The sequence below is a fragment of the Varanus komodoensis genome, unplaced genomic scaffold, assembly GCF_004798865.1.
Source record: "Varanus komodoensis strain SLA01 unplaced genomic scaffold, ASM479886v1 scaffold16, whole genome shotgun sequence".
Taxonomy (NCBI): domain Eukaryota; kingdom Metazoa; phylum Chordata; class Lepidosauria; order Squamata; family Varanidae; genus Varanus; species Varanus komodoensis.
In genome coordinates, this window is record NW_025335468.1 from 21,632,946 (window position 1) to 21,651,402 (window position 18,457).

The 18,457-nt window shown below is 40.6% G+C and overlaps 1 protein-coding gene across 5 annotated transcripts in view; it reads left to right on the forward strand.

The window, feature by feature from the left end:
* Window positions 1-453: 453 nt before the first annotated feature.
* Window positions 454-18,457, forward strand: part of MPPED2 (metallophosphoesterase domain containing 2) — a 176,731-nt gene continuing 158,727 nt past the window's right edge. The window contains exons 1-3 of one of the 5 annotated variants that reach the window (XM_044425776.1): window positions 454-841; window positions 3,289-3,357; window positions 7,707-7,950. In XM_044425776.1, coding sequence (XP_044281711.1) covers window positions 7,823-7,950 — 128 coding nt within the window. In that variant the 5' untranslated portion in view covers window positions 454-841; window positions 3,289-3,357; window positions 7,707-7,822. Of the gene's footprint in view, window positions 842-2,475; window positions 2,548-2,882; window positions 2,903-3,004; window positions 3,075-3,288; window positions 3,358-7,706; window positions 7,951-18,457 lie in introns of those variants that run through there. The other 4 variants (XM_044425775.1, XM_044425777.1, XM_044425779.1 and 1 more) reach the window with 4 other exon arrangements.

Consider the following 18,457-nt stretch of genomic DNA (forward strand, 5'->3'; position numbering starts at 1 on the left):
ACACGTGTTAGCATTAATTTTCCTTCACTAGCCCCTTTTGCATCCTAATGTTAATCCCCCCCCCCGGTGAAACACACACTTTCATCGCGAATACTTTACAAAACATGCCTTGTTGCTTTCTTAAAATGGAAAACAATCCTCGTCCTACTGTTATAAATACGATGATGGCAACATAACGAGTATGTTTTGCAGGGCACCCCATTCCGTGCCTTGGGTCTCCTGCGACCCAGCATTCCTCTAGCGTTCAAGCTTTCGGGGGAGGGCGAAAGATTTGCAGCGATTTGGCAAGCGGGGGGGGGGGATGCTCTCCTTTTTTGGTTGGGTGGTGGTGGAGTAAGATTCAGCGGCAGCAAGGAGGAGCTGGCAGGCTCCGTGCGCGCGCCTGTGCGTGTGTATATGTGTGTGTGAGGAGAGCGCCTTGGCCGCCCTGTTTCCTGGTGCTCCCTGACCCCAGTGGCAGTCCTTACTCACTGCACTCTTCCTTCTTGGCTCCCCTTTCTCTCACTCTCTCTCCTCTCTCGCTCTTCGTGCACATCGAGGCGGCTCTACTTTCTTTCTTTCCTTCCTCCCTTCTGTCTGTCTGTCTTGTGCCTGCCTCTCGCTTGCACTCCAGGGATCCTGGAAGGTCGAAGGTTCTGCCCTGCCTTGCACCAGCCGTCCACCTTTGCAAAGCTTTTCCTCGCCTCCCCCCCCCTCCTCCTCCTTTTCTTCCGCTCTCTGTAAGCACCAGCTTTCTCGGCAGCTTCACCTCCTCCCCTCATGGATCGGCTCCTTCCCCAGCACTGAAGGCATCCCTAGGAATACACATCAACATCCAGGAAAATAAAAAGAGGGAGAGAAGGTAAAATCATCCACCCCGATCCGAGAAAAGGGAAGAGGAATCAGATGGAAGAAGGAAAAGGAGAGAGGGAGAGAAGGAATTACCAATAACAAAACACAAAGCCCTGGGTTAGAGGTGCCTTGTCATGTACAAGGGGATCAGAGAGGGCACGCAGCAGCAAACAATAATCGAGACTCCAACTGGCGGCTTATTTGCCGTTCACCCAGAGCTGGATTCATTTTTAAATTATCATGATTATTTTTGCAAAAATTGTTGTTTCAGAAAGCTAATTTGCGGATCTGCGCGAGTGTCTGCTTCTCTTCCTCCTCCTCCTCCCTCTTCCTCCTCCCCCCCGCTTCCAATGCCCCCATCTCTCCTCCCTCTTTCTGCCCCCTCCGTGCTTTTGCGTTAATTTCTTGCGGAGGGGGCGAGGGGGTTGGAAGCGGCTGTTTGGGAATAGATTTGGCAGCGGAGATTAATTTTGCTGGCTGTTTACTCGAAAGTCTCGGGTGATCGGGGTTATAATGTTAGAGCACGACCGGGGGAGGGTAGGCCAAAAGGGAGTATTGTGCCGTGCGCCGTGCAGGGCTTGCTGGAAAGAGCGAGGCGGAACGGCAGATCGAGGGAGTGAAATGCAAAGTACAGTTAGCGTTAAAAACTGAAACGTGTGACTGGCGGGAGGAGGAAGGTGTGGGGCGGAGTGGCAGCGTGGTGGGGGGAGAGGCAAATGGTTTCTTCTTCCCATATTCCCTGCATTTTGAAGACGCATTTTCTCACCCCCCCCCCAAACATCTCGTTCCCAAAGCAAGAGAAAAGGGGAGGGCGAGAACTGTGCAAAAAGTAACGATAGCAAATGGGTTTCTTTACTATTTCGAGCTGGAGTTTTCCATGTCTCTTTCACATGCAAGCGAGACTGCTTGCATTTTTCTTGCTCCAAAGCATGCCCTGAAATCAATGACTCCCCCCCCCCTCGCGCGGCCTAAGGGCACTTGGAGACCTTTGGGCATTTTATTGGGGATATGCATATGGGTGGGGTGGAGAGGGAAGAGGGGAAGGAAAAGAAAGGTGGAACTGCTACCCCCCGTAATGTATGCAGTTGCTATTATTACTATTATTTCTTTGCTGCATGATGAGGTCGTTTACCTCTTCTCCCGCACCATCCCCAGTCCGACCTCCTGCTAGGTGTTGTCGTGTAATGTAAATGTGGCCGAGAATGTGGGGCACATGGGGGGAGATTTCTCTAATGGTTGCGATCTGAGCAGAGGAGGATGAAAACTTTAAGCGCGCACGAACATACACGCAAAATGTAGAGTAAAGGGGTTTATTTTTAATTAATTAAATAAAATAAAGGGGCTTAGAACAGGAGAGGCTCCCCAACAATGGAGCAGTTCAAAAATGTGAAAGGAGAGGCTTTTTAAAAAAATGCATTTGATCTGGATTATAATGCCAGCTTGAATGGAAAGGGGATGAATGACGTTGGGAAAGCGGTGGGGGGGATGTAGTAGAAAAGCCTGGATGGTGCGGTGTCAAAGCTATTGGCCGCTGATTGTGATCAATCATTCCGAGCACTGGGAAGAGGGAATGAGAGAGGCAGGGAGGAAGCAGAGCAAACACCCAGCGTGGATTCAGAGGAGTGCAGCCACCTTTCCAGGAGAGTTGCCCAGAGGCGAGGGGGGAGAAACAACCCAGCACGGCTTAGATGGGCACGGACTGATTGCCGCGTGGAGGTAGTGTGCGTGTGTGTGTGCGCGTGTGTGTGCAAACGGGTGCTCCCCTCTCTTCTTTAATGCTACTTGCTTGCTCTTGCCTGCCTCTGAACTAAAGGTGCCTCGGGAAATGGATCATTTCAGCAGAAGGATGGCTGTTTGCTCTAAGGGGAAGGGGTTTCCGAAGGGGTGCGTTTGTGTGTAGAGCAGCAGTTTTTGTGAATGGAAAATGGGCTCAGCTTTGTAAGTCATATTGGGGATACGATTTTCTAGTGAACGTTTCTTTTATATAACTTTTATGCACTCCCCCATAAGGCTCCTACGCGGAGATAGGAATACATTGGATGAAGAAATATTGCATTTATAATATATGCTGGTACGGGTGGATATAAATTGGGATTAGGTACCGATTGCGTCAACTTAACATGGCACATGGTTGTAGTGATGAGATAAACTCATGCTAGAAAAGGCTGAATGAAGTACCGAAGACACATGTCTCTTCTTTGCGATTGTTATGAGCTTAAAAGTGCAATACCATACCTTCTCAGGTGAGTGGATTGCAGCCTAAACCATAGCATTAGTCCTATGCAGTCCTAGCAAAGCTTACCGAAGAGTAAGTTGCAGTGATTTTTTCCCCTAAATATACATGCTTAGGGTTATACATTCAGTGCATTGCTGCTCTGTCAAACCAGAATAATGTCCACTTGACATGAACTTGTAATGAGGTAATCTTACTTAACTCTTGTATTTCTAATTCTTCAGGAACTTCTAAATGTCCTCCACCTAAAGCTAGTAACAAGTCCAGGAACCCCAAACTTCAAATGCTGGAAGGTGTGTGTGTGTGTAGTCTTCTCCAGACCCCTTCACATTCTTATTTGTTCTTTTCACACCACTGCAGTTTTACTTTTTTTCTTTCATTTACTATGTATATAAAAATAGCATTTTTGGCACTGACATTTGGTGACCCAGTCACACTTGAAACATTTGCTATGCTTTTTTGTTGTAGGGCAAAAGTTGTGATAAAAAAGACTTAAATATTCTCTGCCTTTGTATCTTTTATGGACTTCAGACTGGAACAGTATGTTTATATGCTTTTGTGACATTTTTCCATTATGGAAACATACTATATTCTTGGAGGATGTTTACTGTCATTCTCATCCTGCCTCCTGAATTTTACAGTAATATATGGTATAAGATTGTAATGCATAATGGAATAGTAGAGGGTGTGTGTTCTATAATGCTAAGCACCTTACAACTCATTTTAACTTGATAATTATGACAATAAATGAAATACTGAAGGAACATCTTAAATATAGCTATGAAACACAAGTCCTGGTAGGGAGATTAATATACATTTGTTTGTGAAAGTTTTGAAGTACTTGGCTTCTCTGTTACATTGTCTTCAAAGAGTCCCCAATTAAAGCAGATCTGATATGAGAGCTGCTTTGCACTAGAAAACCGTTGAAGACTATTAATAAAATGGAACTAAAATCAGTCTGCTCAGGAATACTACATAACTATATTTATTAGTTCCATAGTCACTGAGATATATTTTAAAACCATTGTGTACAGGAAGTTACATAGAAATATTTTGCAATTGTAATCTTTCACTTTTATAAATTTCAGGGAAACTGGACATTATGGAATTTTATATTTTTCTCAATAGCCTACTTGAGCTTTGTGTTAGCTGAATGTTCTCAAAGTTTTGATTCTTATAGAACATGTATATAGGATTAGCTATAGACATTCTATTCTTAGTGAGTTCAATTTGTTTTCCCGCTTTAGTTCTGTGAACTATTAAATGTAGAATTCAGCTTCTTGCCTACACTCAATGAAAATATGGTGGCTTATCTTTTCTACAGGGCAGAAAAAGGATAAGATTGTGTTTAGTGTTGTATTCTACCCAATAGAATCTGCTTTGGGAGATAAAAAAAATTGGCCATGCCATTACAACATTACTCCCTAATCTATGCCAAGACTAAAATTCTCCCAATACAAGTGCGTTCTTTTTCGCCATCCCTAAGCTCTCAGGGCTAACATTCTTTTTTAATGACAGTCATTTCTCTAACGGGAAGATGTTTTCATTTGTATTTACTTTTCAGTGCAGTGCAATTATGCAGTTCCACACTGCACACTGCCTTCATGGTTAGTATCTCAAAAGAGAATTACAGTCTTCACAACAGAACTGCAATTGGAAGCAGGTGTTGTGTTTTACTGTTATGCAAAATAACAGTAAAATATAATTGTGGAGGAAATTAAGGAAACAGCTGCAAAGTTAGTATGGAACATTTCTTCATTACAATTTGTAGGCAGTTTTCCTGCACCAAACTGGGCAAAGATTTGACATAGGGAGTCTTACTCCAGCAATTTCATTTCTGCACTATTATATATATTTTATAATGTCAGAGCATGAGACAAAGACTGGAAACACCCTCTCTGAAATAGCCTGAATCACAAGAGATTTGGGGCAAGATCCATTTGATGGGACCTTAACTAACCACCATACTTGCTGTATATGGAATGAAGGCAAGAAAGATCCTGATTCCTGGATAGGAAGTTGTGGGATTGCTTAACCTGCTTAACATATGGAAGCCTACATAGGCCTGAGGTTGTAAAATAATAAAATAAATCACTTATGTAAGGCCATCTGCCATTGGGAAAGCCCTTTTGTAGCATTTTGTACTGAACTAGATTTTAGAGTTATTTTATGTATTATACAAAATATTTCAATTTATATTCTGTTTTCATTTATGGCATCACTGTAGGAAAATATAGCATCGTGGTTTTTTGTATATTATCAGCGCCCGTCTTTTCAAAACTGCTAATAATTCAAGATATTCACAGTTTCAGTAAGCATTACTAAAGCTAAAGCTAGAATATACACACTAACGCTGCCTTTTTTGCACATACTGAAACTACACACCTATTTATCTGTTTGGATTTTAATCACAACCCAGAAGGCTCACTGTGGCTCAACACTAACAGTTGAAATGACTACCATTTTGAATATCCACTTGTTTTCACAGTAGTCTTTGTGTCATTTCTTGAAGATCTTTTTGGTGTCCATTTTGCTAGTTTCTTTCCTCACAGATGGAATTAGAAGCTTTGCCTTTAGGTTTCTGCTTAGTTTGTTGGCTTTCAGTATATCTTGTGTCCATAACTTGCTTTTATCTAATGATAATTGAAGTGCGTAGGTGGAGGGATTTAAGATGTTTGTGCAAATGGTAAGGTTAGGGTTAGGGTAGGAGAAGGCATGCATCAAGTACGTTAATTAAGTTAACTAATTTCTTGGTGACTTAATATTTATACATCTTTAGATGGAATTATTTTGAGAAATTTAGTATAGTGAAGGCAGTTCGGTACAATGTGATGATTATGAATGCTTCAAACACATCTAATTGCATCTTGGCCTGAGCAAATATATATAATGAAGAAATACAAGAGAATAGAAAAGTGTAGCTCAAGTTGCATAATGAACGAATAATATAGTTCAAAGTAATATTTTACAGCTTTGATTTAAAGTCTAAATATTAGAGTATATAATTGTAAATTTTTTTGCATAGAATGAATAATTCTTTACATTCAGGGGAATGGGACAATAACTAATACATTTCTCTCATACATTTTAATAAATTCCTTTGAGTTAAATAATTAAAGAGAAGTGAGGCAGGCCTCGTTGGAATGGTAGGGGATAGAAAACTGTAGAAAGGATGGCACTTTTTGTAGTTTCCGTACTTTGGAACATGTGAATTGCTGTGATAGATGGGCCATACCAAGGTCCATCTAGTCCAGCATTCAGTTTCCAATAATGGACTGCTACTTGCTTCTGGGTACTCACAACTGGGACATGATGGTGTTGGCCACCAATTCTTATTTCTCCCCAGAAATTGTTATTCAGGGGCATACATGTATGTTCTATTTACCCATTCTGGCTAATGGACATATTTTTATCAAATCTTTTGAAAAGGCATGCTAATGGGAGTCATTACATCTTAGGATACCAAATTTGATGAGCTAATTACACATTGTTTTAAGAAGGAAATTATTCCTGCTCTGAACCCAGTGACAGTGAATTTGATTGGATGATCTTGAATTCCACTATAAGAGCAAGAGAGAAAGCAATAAAACGCTAACCATTTTAACATAATTCATAAACTTCAAAGTGACATGTATATGTTTTCAGATATTTTCTAAACCAGAAAGCTCCATTCTTGTACGCCTTTTTTGTAAACTTCTCAAACACTTTGATTGTTTGTTTATTCTTTTTAAGAACTTTTCTAACTTTGTTACCATATTTGAAATGGGGAATGTAGACCTGTATGCAGTGTTCCAAATCTCTTCACATCATGATAGATTTATATAAACATTTGATATTCCTAGTCACTTAAACTATGGAATATGGATGAATATTTTTGTTTCTTTTTCAATAATGCAAAGCTAGTTGTCTTACAGTGTTATGAGAGTGGCTAACATGGAACTGTGTTTGTAATCCATGTTTGCAGGAGGGAAGAAAGGGGATGGAGGACGTATTGGACTAAAAGTCATTTTGAATTCTGTATGATTAGAAAAAAATTCAGAAACACCTATAATTAGCACACTAGATTTCTTTAAAATTTCAAAGAGTTGCCCATTCATTTTAATTTATGATGAACTCCTTAAATATACTTTAACCCAGTCAAAATAAGAAGCTTAATTGTATTTGGGAGTAATAACGTTGCAATCTGAAGTGCTTCTTTTCCAGATACTTTATTTCCTCTCCTCTCTTGTTTTGTATTCTCCCTCTTCTGACAATAGACCAGCATTCATTGGCCACTGAGAATGCTCAATTCTGATTGGGTTGTTTTGGGCTCTCCCATCCATTAGGGTGTCCCCAGCCCTCACAGATACTTCTTCAGTATTATTACTGAAGTATTATTATTATTATTACCAAATTATTATTTGATATTAAATTAATTTCTGTACCACCAAATAGTCAAAACTCTCAAACTTGTTGATACACCCGTCTTGTGTGTGCATGGTACGTATTTGGAAAATGAGTTTGTTTTAAGTATATCATAGGATTAGGAATATATAAATGCAATATCAATATCAATACACATACTAATAGGAAGTTGTCAAAGACTAGGTGGAGTGCTAGCTCTTGCCAATAAATTCTCCTGTTTTGTTCTGCTTTTTTCTAGAAGTCTGCAGAGTTCATGAGGAGATCTTTGGGTTCCGACGTTGGCTGAAACACAATGCCCATCCCCATCCTTTGCTCTGGAAAGTTGTAAGTTGCTCATGTCTATAAAGAGGAAGCATGGCTCATGGAATTCCTTCACAAGGCAAAGTTACCATTTCAGTGGATGAATACAGCTCAAATCCAACCCAGGCATTCACACACTACAACATTAACCAGAGCAGGTTCCAGCCTCCACATGTACACATGTAAGTATTCTTAGTGCATTCACATTGATTTTGGAACTTTTTTAGCCACCTTGGAATTGTTATCAAGATGAAAGACCCATCTATCTTACCTGTATTTGATTCACATAATTTGCCTATTTTATGCATATGCTGAAAGCCAAATCATACTGCTGTGGGTATTTTACAGGTACCTTACCGTATTCTGATGATTGGTAGTGAAAACCATTTTAGTCCTTCCGGAGTTTTCATATGATTCCTTTAAAGCAAGTAGAAAAACAAAGAATATGGAATCTAAAAAATGAGTTGCCATTGTTTAAAATAAATGTTTTAGCATTCATTGGGATAAAACATTTTCAAACACCTTTGCATCCCATGAGGGCTAAACACCACCCCACCAAAAAGTTAGCCTGTTGGTTGTATGAATTGCAAGCTGGATATGTATGGTACCCATCACTGATTTGATGATAGGTGCGAAATTATTAGAATTACTGTAATTCCTTACCCTAAACCAGATACCACACATTTCAAAATTTTGTTGCATCATTTATCAGACAGAATAGTGTTCAAAGAACCCCAGATGTCAGAAGCTTCATAAAGCTCAGCACAATTTTGTATGTGAGCTGCAAGCCTGGTAACAGACTTGTAGCTTTATTGATTTCACTGGAACTTGCCAGAGGGACATATTTCTTGAAAATGTGAGCACCCTTCCCCCACCCTTTCCACTCAGCTGCGAAATAGGCCTAATTGGGACTAATTGTCTCCTGATCACTGAATCCTTTGTCCTCCTTGTTGTAAGGGGAACGTGTGCGGTATGCTGCATTCCTCTTACAACAAGGAAGACAAAGGATTTCAAGACTGCTGAACTATTAGTCCCAAGAAATACAAATACTGCATTAAAATAATGTTTATGGCCTGACCTTAAACTAACAAAGGCAGAGCAAAAGGTCCCTTGCTCAACCTGTGTTTTGGTGTTACGGCTTGTGAGCTTACATTGACAGCACAAGGAGTTACCTGTGTAACACATGCCCCCTCCTGCACTCACACAGGGACACACACACACACACACACACACACACACACACACACACACACACACTTTCAGAACTATCTGAAACTCCAGATTGCTTTCCTATTGTTTTCTGATATCTGATCCTTCTCACTATTTTTAGTTAAACTCTTTTCCCCCTAATGGTCTGATGGATAAGTTAAATTATAAGACAAAAGGGGAACCTCTTGACCTCACATTGACCTACAATGAATGAGACTTAGGGTTTTTTGACACTGAACATTCTAAAGCATGTTGTTACTTTGAACTGTACTAAGAGATATAAAATGCTAAATAAGGTGAGCTAACTTCTTTTGCACTGAGGGTGCAGTCTATTCGTTAAACATAATAGAAATATAGCTTGCTTTCAACAATAAAGGGGCAACAATTTATTGACCAAGTTAATCTTTGAGTCACTTCCAAATAGTTGCAGTACCAGAACAGTTTAAACAACCAACCCATAAGCCAAAGAAGGATGCACATAGAATTACAAGGCAGAAAAACACTTGTCTCTCCCTATCTGCCTAAAGGGAATTGATTTCTTAAGTTGCATTGCATGCTATTGTGGGGGTTCTGTGAGTTTTAAAAGCAGTTTGATGGTGTTGGTGTGGGAAGGTCAGGGAATATAGTTCAGAAAACAAATCAGCCTCTCAAGTTTGTCTTTCCACATGGGCAATTAGAAAATAGCTGAGCAAGAATTCCAGACTGTTCTTACCACAAACTACTTTAGGTGACTGTTGTATTGCACCAGAGGTGTATCTGCTATGCAGAATTGGACCATACACCAATTTAACATCTTTTGCAGTAGCTTTGTGTGTTACACATTTTAGCTGTTCTATTAACTGCTGTGATTTGGAAAAAATGCAGATTCCCATGTGAAGTACAATCCATTTGAAGTAACTAGGATTCTGCCATTTAATTTCAGAAGAAATTGAATCCAGTCACTTTCCTCTACAAATAGTTAATTCCTTAAAAGAAAATCACCTGGTTTTAGTTCAAGAAATGGACGACAATATTTTGAAGCGTGCATGAGCACAATATTTGAAGCAGTTTTAGTTAAGTGATTTTTGTTGCTTTACTTTGCCATATTTGTTCTTAAAGATGAACCTTTGCAAGAGTTGTGCAGCTTCCTCTGGGTTTGTCCAGTGAATTATGTGGTGTTATTCCAGGACAAAATGGTTGAGGATGCACAACATACAGACAGAGTCCATGCAAAGGTTCCGAATCGAATTATGTGCTTCTCACATTTAACAAAGAAGGCAATAGCATTACATTTTGCTCCTCCCTTGTATCTGTCCTTATGCACAACTCCACCTTGCAGTGACCTTAAGTCAGAGGTGTGCATGAGCCATATGGGTCGCAGTGATAACTTTTTTTTGGCTGACTTCCTTGAAAATAGAGAGGTAGGGAATGTAGCCCCCTTTCTGCTACAGCGCCTCCATTTTCTCCAGGTCATGGAGTTCTAGTTACATTACATACATTACATACATTATATGATTAAATTTCTTCACTGCCCATCAGCTCAAGGATCCCTGGGCGGTTTAGTAAATTGAAATTATTATAAATCATATAATTTTATGATTGCATATGTACAGGAACACATACAATAAAAACGCATCAATCCATTTAATAAATACCATAATGCACTAGAACATAATACAAGAATCTCTCTTACCACCATTGCACTAGGTCTCATTCAGAGGTACAGTCAGATACTGTAAAAATGAGAATAAACTCTAGTTGTTACAATATTGGGTAAATTAAAAATTATTTGCCTGGTGCCAAAAGGAACAAAGTGTGGGTGCCAGGCACATCTTTGGGGTTGCTAATACCGTGTTTCCCCGAAAATAAGACACTGTCTCATATTTGTTTTGGCTCACAAAAATACACTAGACCTTATTTTCAGGGTAGGTCTTATTTTTTTATTTTGTTTTTAATGTGTACAACAGTCCACACTTATACATGTACAACAGCATGAATACATGTACATTTGGTATCACTCTGCCTGTGACAGGAGCCAGCGCTATAGAGGAAGCACAGGCTTATGCGGCTCTGCTCCCTCCGCTGCCTGCGGAGGGAGCAGAGCTGCATAATCATGTTTCCTCCACACAGTGCATTAAGTTAAAGTTAAGTTAAAAAATAAAGCTTAAAAAGGCTCTTTATGTTCCCCACTGGCCCTGGGAATAAACACAGCTAGGTCTTATTTTTGGGGTAGGTCTTATATTTTAGCAAGTACCAGAAATAGTAGTAGATCTTATTTTTGGGATAGGTCTTATTTTCGGGGAAACACAGTATCACAGATGGGGTGCTGCAACTGAGAAGGCCCATCCTCTAGTAGCCACTCTCCTAGTTTCCTTTGGAGAGGGCTCTTTGAGAAGGACCTGCACTGATGTTCTTGGTGTTTGGGCAGGCACATGTGGAGGGAGGTGTTCCTTCAGATAGCCTGTCCCCAAACTGTTTAGTGCTTTAAATGTTAATGTTAGCACTTTGAATTGGGCCTGGACTTCCAATCGGTAGTCAGTGTAATTGGTAGAGGACTGGCATGATGTGTTTGTGGTGGCCAGTCCTTGTTAGCAGCTTTGCTGCTCTATTTTGAACCATTTGAAGTCTCTGCACTGTTTTCAAAGGCAGCCCCATGTAGAGGATGTTAGAGCGTAGATCACTGTTCCTAGGTTTTGTATGTATTTTATGTATGTCTAAGGAGAAACATGCAACTGGAACCCCTGAGGGGGGAAAATGTGTGGGTGTTCATCAGAAAAATATGATAATGGCTAAGAAGTACCCCTTCTCTGAGAAAATCACTTCCCTCCAAAACTGCTTTGGCTTACCAAGAAGAAAGGGACAGACTTTTTAAAGACACATCTACAAGTATTGTACTATTTCTCCCCAAGTCCTGCATTCCATTATGATATAATTTTGGAATCCCCTGCATGGATGATGTTGTGCAAATATTAAGAGTTGTGAAAAATGGTTGCATTTATATTACTGTGCTGATAAGGGTTAGTTCTTGAGTATTTAGGCATTACCCTCCTATTCAGAAATGTCTCAGTAGTTTTGCCAGCTGAATAAGTCCACATAGTTGTCAATTTATGAAAAATTACTTGTTTTGCACACCCTGTTGTTCTTATTTTGGAAGAATTTACTCTTCATTGTTGGTAGTGAGAATTCTGGTTTTCCAGAAAAAGGAAAAAAAAAACCCCATGATCCATAAAAGGTCTGAAATTTTCTATATTACATAGCAAGTGTAACTGTTTGGTCTGACAAGTCCAGGATTCAAATTTCCAAATCCTCAATGTTTGGTCTTGGTAGGCTTGCATAATTTGTATTCTGCAAGGTAGCTGCTAGGCCACAATGTAAAGTCTGGTATTTAGCCCTCTGGATCAGATAGTGACTGGGTTCGGATGACATTCTGTGGCTTGTTGTGGGTCTGTAGCATGTTGTCTCTGAACAGGTCACCATTTCAGTCCAACCTACCCCATAGTCATATTGTGAAGATACAGTAAGTTAACCCTATTCCAAAGCCGTTGGAGGAAGGATAAATTGTAACGCTTAGACTATTTAAACAAGTCAGTTTTGTCTGCATGAGAACATTAATTCATATATGTTTTTGGACAAGATGATATGATAACATCTGGTAGATGAATAGATAGTGCTTCTTGATTAGAAATCCTTGTAACTCATCTAGGAAAATACTGAGGTTGTCTTTGGGTGAATAAAAAGAGAGCATGTACTCAAGCTTTAATTAAGGGCACTTATTCCATAAGTACACTTGTTCCTTCCCTCATGGAGTGCCTATACTAGTACAATTTTACTGGATCTGGCAAGATTATAAAATACTTTCACTTCCTCCAGTTTAATATTGCACCACCCCTTTCCAGGGGTGGGGAACTTGAGGCCCTCCAGATGTTTTGGCCTACAATTCTCCTTACTCTTCACCATTGGCTAGGGCTCATGAATGTTGTAGGCTAAAACATCTGGAGGACTACAAATTCCTCATCATTTAAGATGCTTTCCATTTTCATTTTTTAAAGTGGAAGATTTGTGGAACATGATAGAAAACTCAGGATAAAGCAAACATTGGTCTTTGCATAGCATTAGTGATGCTTGGGCTGCTAGATCTTTTTATTGCTTTGCTTTCATGTCCAGGTGCTTAGTGCAACGCCCTTTGAGGCAATACCTGAATTTTGTTGGTGCACCCAGGTTGCCATCTCAAAGTGTAGATGTGGCTTCGTGCAGATGGGTGAGACCTAGGGAATATTGTGAAAACAATCCTTGAATTAATTGCTCTGTCATGGATAAGCCTATGTCATATGCACACTGTATTTGGATCAGATAAATGGAGCAATGGCAGTAGCTAAGAATGTAATTGATCCACAACTCTGTTAAGCCCCTTTGAGTTCAGTGCAAATAAGGGTTGTTGGAGTTTCTTTAGATGCTGCAATTTACCCAGTGATTGTATGCAAAAACTGTGTCTTGTGATGCCCAAGCACAGCCTGCCTTGTTCTTATGGCAGATGCAGCAAGTTTCTGGGCTGTGCCTGTGTGCAGTGTTGGTGTGAGAAAGCCTACATGACATCATACATTGGCTTTCTTAAGATAATACCCTTCCAGCATTCCAAAGTACATACAGAGTAAAAGAAACGTGCTAGGTGGATGTACCATAGTGGCCCAGTCATAACTGCATTTATTTGAAAATAAGTTACTTTGCAATTTGGGAAACTACTGGCCAGTCTAAACATGACTTTTCGCATTTGATTGCCCTTTATTGTGTTTGGAGTTTGCTTACTGGATAGAAGTCCTGGGAGATCCAATATGGATTGACACCAAGACATTGGTTGGTTTTAACCCTTTGTCTCAAATTCCCCATTTTGAATTTGCCCCTTCCCCCCAGCTGGTGTCTGTCCTGGGGGCGGGGGCACAACTTTTTGTCTCATGAATGTTTCCTTCTGGGGAAAATAACTTTGTGGGACCTCTGACCTGGCTGGAACTTTGGTCAGGGACAGAATTTCTCCTTGCTTCTTGCATCATAGCATCAGTATGGATTTGTTCCTGCCCAGCTGCTAAATCTCAGAGGAGCCAGCTACATGCTTAGCATCTTGTCTAGTTTGTCCTCACTACTCCCTGATCCAAAATAAATTGGAGCATGTGGTGAATGTAAAGTGTATTACAGCTGGATCCATGGTGCGGTGGTCACCTGATTGATTTATATTGAGCCAGATCAATTTTTAATTCATGAATTTTCCCCCAGTTTCTTCCGATCACATTTGGTTATGGGGTAGAGTCACTAAAAAATTTCTGGGCTTTCACTTCTCTAAGGCTACTTCTTTCTCTCCCGTTCTGTGTCAGATTGTGTACCTACAGTTTTCATACCAAACCAGCCAAAGGGATGCAGTGTGTATAAATCAATCATCATTGTGTGTTACTGTGGAAGAGACACTGTTGGAACTTGACCAGGATCCATATGTTCTAAGTCCTGATTGGACTACCTGGACTTCAACTGCCTGGCGACAGTGACACACGCGCCGGTGACTTCCCGTCTGGACTTCTGTAATGCACTTTACGTGGGGCTACCCTTGAAGACGGTCCAGATACTTCAATTGGTTCAAAATAGAGCTGCCAGGCTGCTGACGGGGACTGGGCGTTATGTTCACATGACTCCAGTCCTCCGCCAGCTTCACTGGCTTCCCATTGAAGTCCGGGCCCAATTCAAGGTGTTGGTGATGACCTATAAAGCCCTAAACAGCTTGGGTCCTGTTTATCTGAGGAGCGCTTACATCCATATATGCCCGGCCGTGCCCCTTGAGATCTGCGGGAGAGGCCCTTCTCCGGGAACCTTCCGTGAAAGAAATTAGGAGGGTAAGTACTCGGAGGAGGGCTTTCTCTGCGGTGGTGCCCAATCTATGGAATGCGCTCCCCAGAGAGGTCCACCGGGCGCCGTCGTTATTTGTTTTTCGGCGCCAGGCGAAGACCTTTTTATTTAAGCGTCATTTTAATTGTTAACAGTATTTGCTTATTTATCTGGCCAGGGCAACTTCTTTTATATTGTTATTTATTTTATATTGTTAGTTTTATATTGTTATTCTTGTATTATATTTTAGGTTGTGAGCCGCCCCGAGGCTTCAGTGAATGGGGTGGCATAGAAATGTTTTAATAAATAAAATAAAATAATAAAATAAATTCATATTAACTTCCTATTTTGCATCACCCTGACTCCCAATACACGTAAACACTCCTAAGAGGCTGGCCGTTAACCCACAAAGCCTTTACATGCCTTAGATAGATTACTATCCCATTCTCTAGGGGCCAAATGAAACATTCATCAAAGCAGGGGTATGTGTTCTAGCTTTCTTTATACTCTTCTGTACTGGATTTGGGTTGGGACCATGTCATTATGGAAGAGGAGGGTTCAAGCTTCTCCTTGTGTGTGTGTGTGTGTGGGGGGGGGCAAAATTCCACCCCTTCCCTATTGGAAGGAGTGAAAAAAATAAAATATCTGTACTGGAATCAGTGAAGGCCTTTCTTTTTTTAGTACCCTTTTTGTAACAGTGTGGAATTCTGTCAAAACAAAACAAAAATACCAGAATCCGGCTGGCTTAATGCTGGCTGTGAAATCTTTGCAGATGAGTTAGAGTCCGTGCCTACTGTTGACTGGGCCAGTCTTCTCTGTTTCTGCTGAGTAGAAAAACTTCAGGGTGTTTTGAAAGAAGTGTACACAACCCCCCCCCCATTCCAACAAGAAAAACAACCCTTCATGGGAATATCTGTTGTGAATCTCTGCGTTGCAAACTGGTCACTGAGATCAGAACTGATTTCATTAAAAATCTGATTAAATTATGAAAGGATTTGATATTTTAAGCTCTGTTCCTGGAAGCCATTCTGTATAAACAGACTGTCTGGAACTTGATTGCTCAATTTTAGGGTACATACAGAGTGACATGCAAGAACATTGTGCTTACAGTGGCTTGAATCATAGAATAGTGGATTTGTAAGGGCCAGAGGGCCATCGGGTCCAACTCCTGCTCAGTGCAGGACACAAGTTAAACCATCCCAGTCAGATGACTGTCCATGTGCATCTTGAATGCCTCTAGTGTGGAAGAACCTAGGTCATTGGTTCCATTTTTGTACTGCTTTAACAGTCAAAAAGTTCTTCCTGATACCTAGCCAGAATCTGGTTGTTTGTAACTTGAGCCATTATTCTATGTCCTGCACTCTGCGATGATCAGGAGGAGATCCTCTTTGTGATAGCCTTTCAAAGTACTTGTAGAGTGCTGTCTCCTCACTCATCTTCTCAAGGCTAGACATGCCTAGTTCTTTTAATCTGTCCTCATAGGGCTTTGCCTTTGGTCCCTAGATCATCCTTGTTGCACTCCTCTGAACCCTTTCCAGTTTGTCTGCATCTTTCTTAAATGGTGTGCCCAGAACTGGACACAGTACTCTATATGAGGCCTAAGCAGTGCTGAGTAAAGGGGGACTAGTGCTTCATGGGATTTGGAAGTGCAGCCTAAAGTAGCAATTGTTCTTTTTGCAGCCAAATCACATTGTTGACTCATATTGAGCTTGTGATCAGCAACAATTTCAAGATCCTTCTCACTTGCAGTATTGTTGAACCAAATATTCCCCATCTTGTAATGATGTGTTTGGGGTTTTTCCCCTCCTTGGTTAGAACTTGACACTTGTTCCTATTGAATTTCATTCTGTTCTTTTCAGCCCAGCACTCCAACCTCTCAAGATTACCTTGAACCTTTTTTCTGCCTTCCAGGATATCCGTTTTCCCACCCAGTTTTGTGTCATCAGTAAATTTGATAATTGTTCTCTTCATCCAAATCATCCCTTATCCAAATAACTAATAAAAAAGTTGAAGAGCACTGGGCTCAGGACTGAACCCTGCTCTACCCCACTTGATGAGTGCCATTGATGAGCACTCTTTGAGTCAATCTGTAGCGAACTGTGGATACACCAGATAGATGTTCTATCTAGCCTACTTTTTGATAGCTTGTTAATCAGGATATCATGGGGCACTTTGTCAAAAGGTTCGCTGAAGTCAGGATAGACTATGTCCACAGGAATCCCACAGTCCGTCAGGGAGGTTACCCAGTCAAAAAATGAAATCAGATTAGCTGGCAGGATTTGTTTCTAAGAGGTCCATGTTGGCTTCTAGTAATCACTGCGTTTCTTTCAAGGTTTTTGCAGACTGATGGTTTATAAACTGCTCCAGAATTTTCCCAAGGACAGACTGCTCTGACAACTTGGAAGTTGAACAAGCTGTTACCATCATTACATAAGCACAATTTTAAGGCAGTTTTACTGATGGGAAAAAACTTTGCATCTCAGTTCCATTAACATTACTATGACTGGAGAGATCCACATTCAAATTCTCATGTAGCTCACTGGGAGACCATGGGTCAGTCACTGTCACTATGCTTCACCTACATCACGGGGTCAGGATAGAAATGGATGAACTCTGTCAATTGCCATGAGATTGTTGAAAGAAGGGAGGAATATGTATCTTTTAAATAAAATGTGCTTTGGATCCTTACTGTTGTTTTGTGGGTGAACTGAGTGTTCATTCCTGGAAGAAGAAATGCATTAATGCAGCAAAAAGTTAGGCTTAAGACTGACTGTGTTCTAATGGCACACCACAACTTGTTGTGGGTCATTTAAGACAGTATGAGCTGCATTGCCTGTGGTTGCCAGGTTGAATACATAACCCCTGCTTGGGGTTATTGTGTATTGTTGTATGAACCCAGAGAGCATGGATTATATGGAGGTAAATAACCCTTGCATGACACCAGAGCATACCATGGTTTCTGTGAGTGTTGTTTAATCCTCACATAACCTGTGCTCACATGCTGAAACAAAAGCTGGGTGGGGGTTGCATTTTTAAAATGGTGACTGAGATGTTTTACATGTGCTGTGGCTTGTGTTGTGCAAACAGCTGTTTTGTGTTTATGAGTGGGGTGTTAGAAATACTGGTAAAATCAGAATGGCATATGTAACGGGACATATGCCTTATTTTGTGCAGCAAATAAAGTAATCCATAGTTACACATTAATACAAATTGGTAAATAGTCTTCAGGTAGTTACGTGTGTTTCAGTCTAATAGATTTGAGATTCTGTGCCCATAACATTTTATGGGGTTCTTTTTGTTGTAGTAGTAACATGTACATCTGAGAGCAAATTCCTAGGCTATCACTTTTACAAATCTAGCTTTTCATCCAGTTTCTAGCCTTGCACTAAATCTGGTGCTTAAGAAAGACAGGCAAAAAAAGTAATTGAAGTTGTGCTTTTATTTAATGTAATGATGGAGAGCAGGACTGGGTGAGAACTGTCAACATTTTTGATGAATAGGTCAGTTTAGTCTATAATTTTGACAATGACAATCACATTTGTAGTTCAAATTCTCTATCTACCAGCATTTATGGAGGTGAAAATAAACAGAGCGTTGCTGAGCCAGCTGTGAAGCACTATTCAGCAGCTTGTGAAA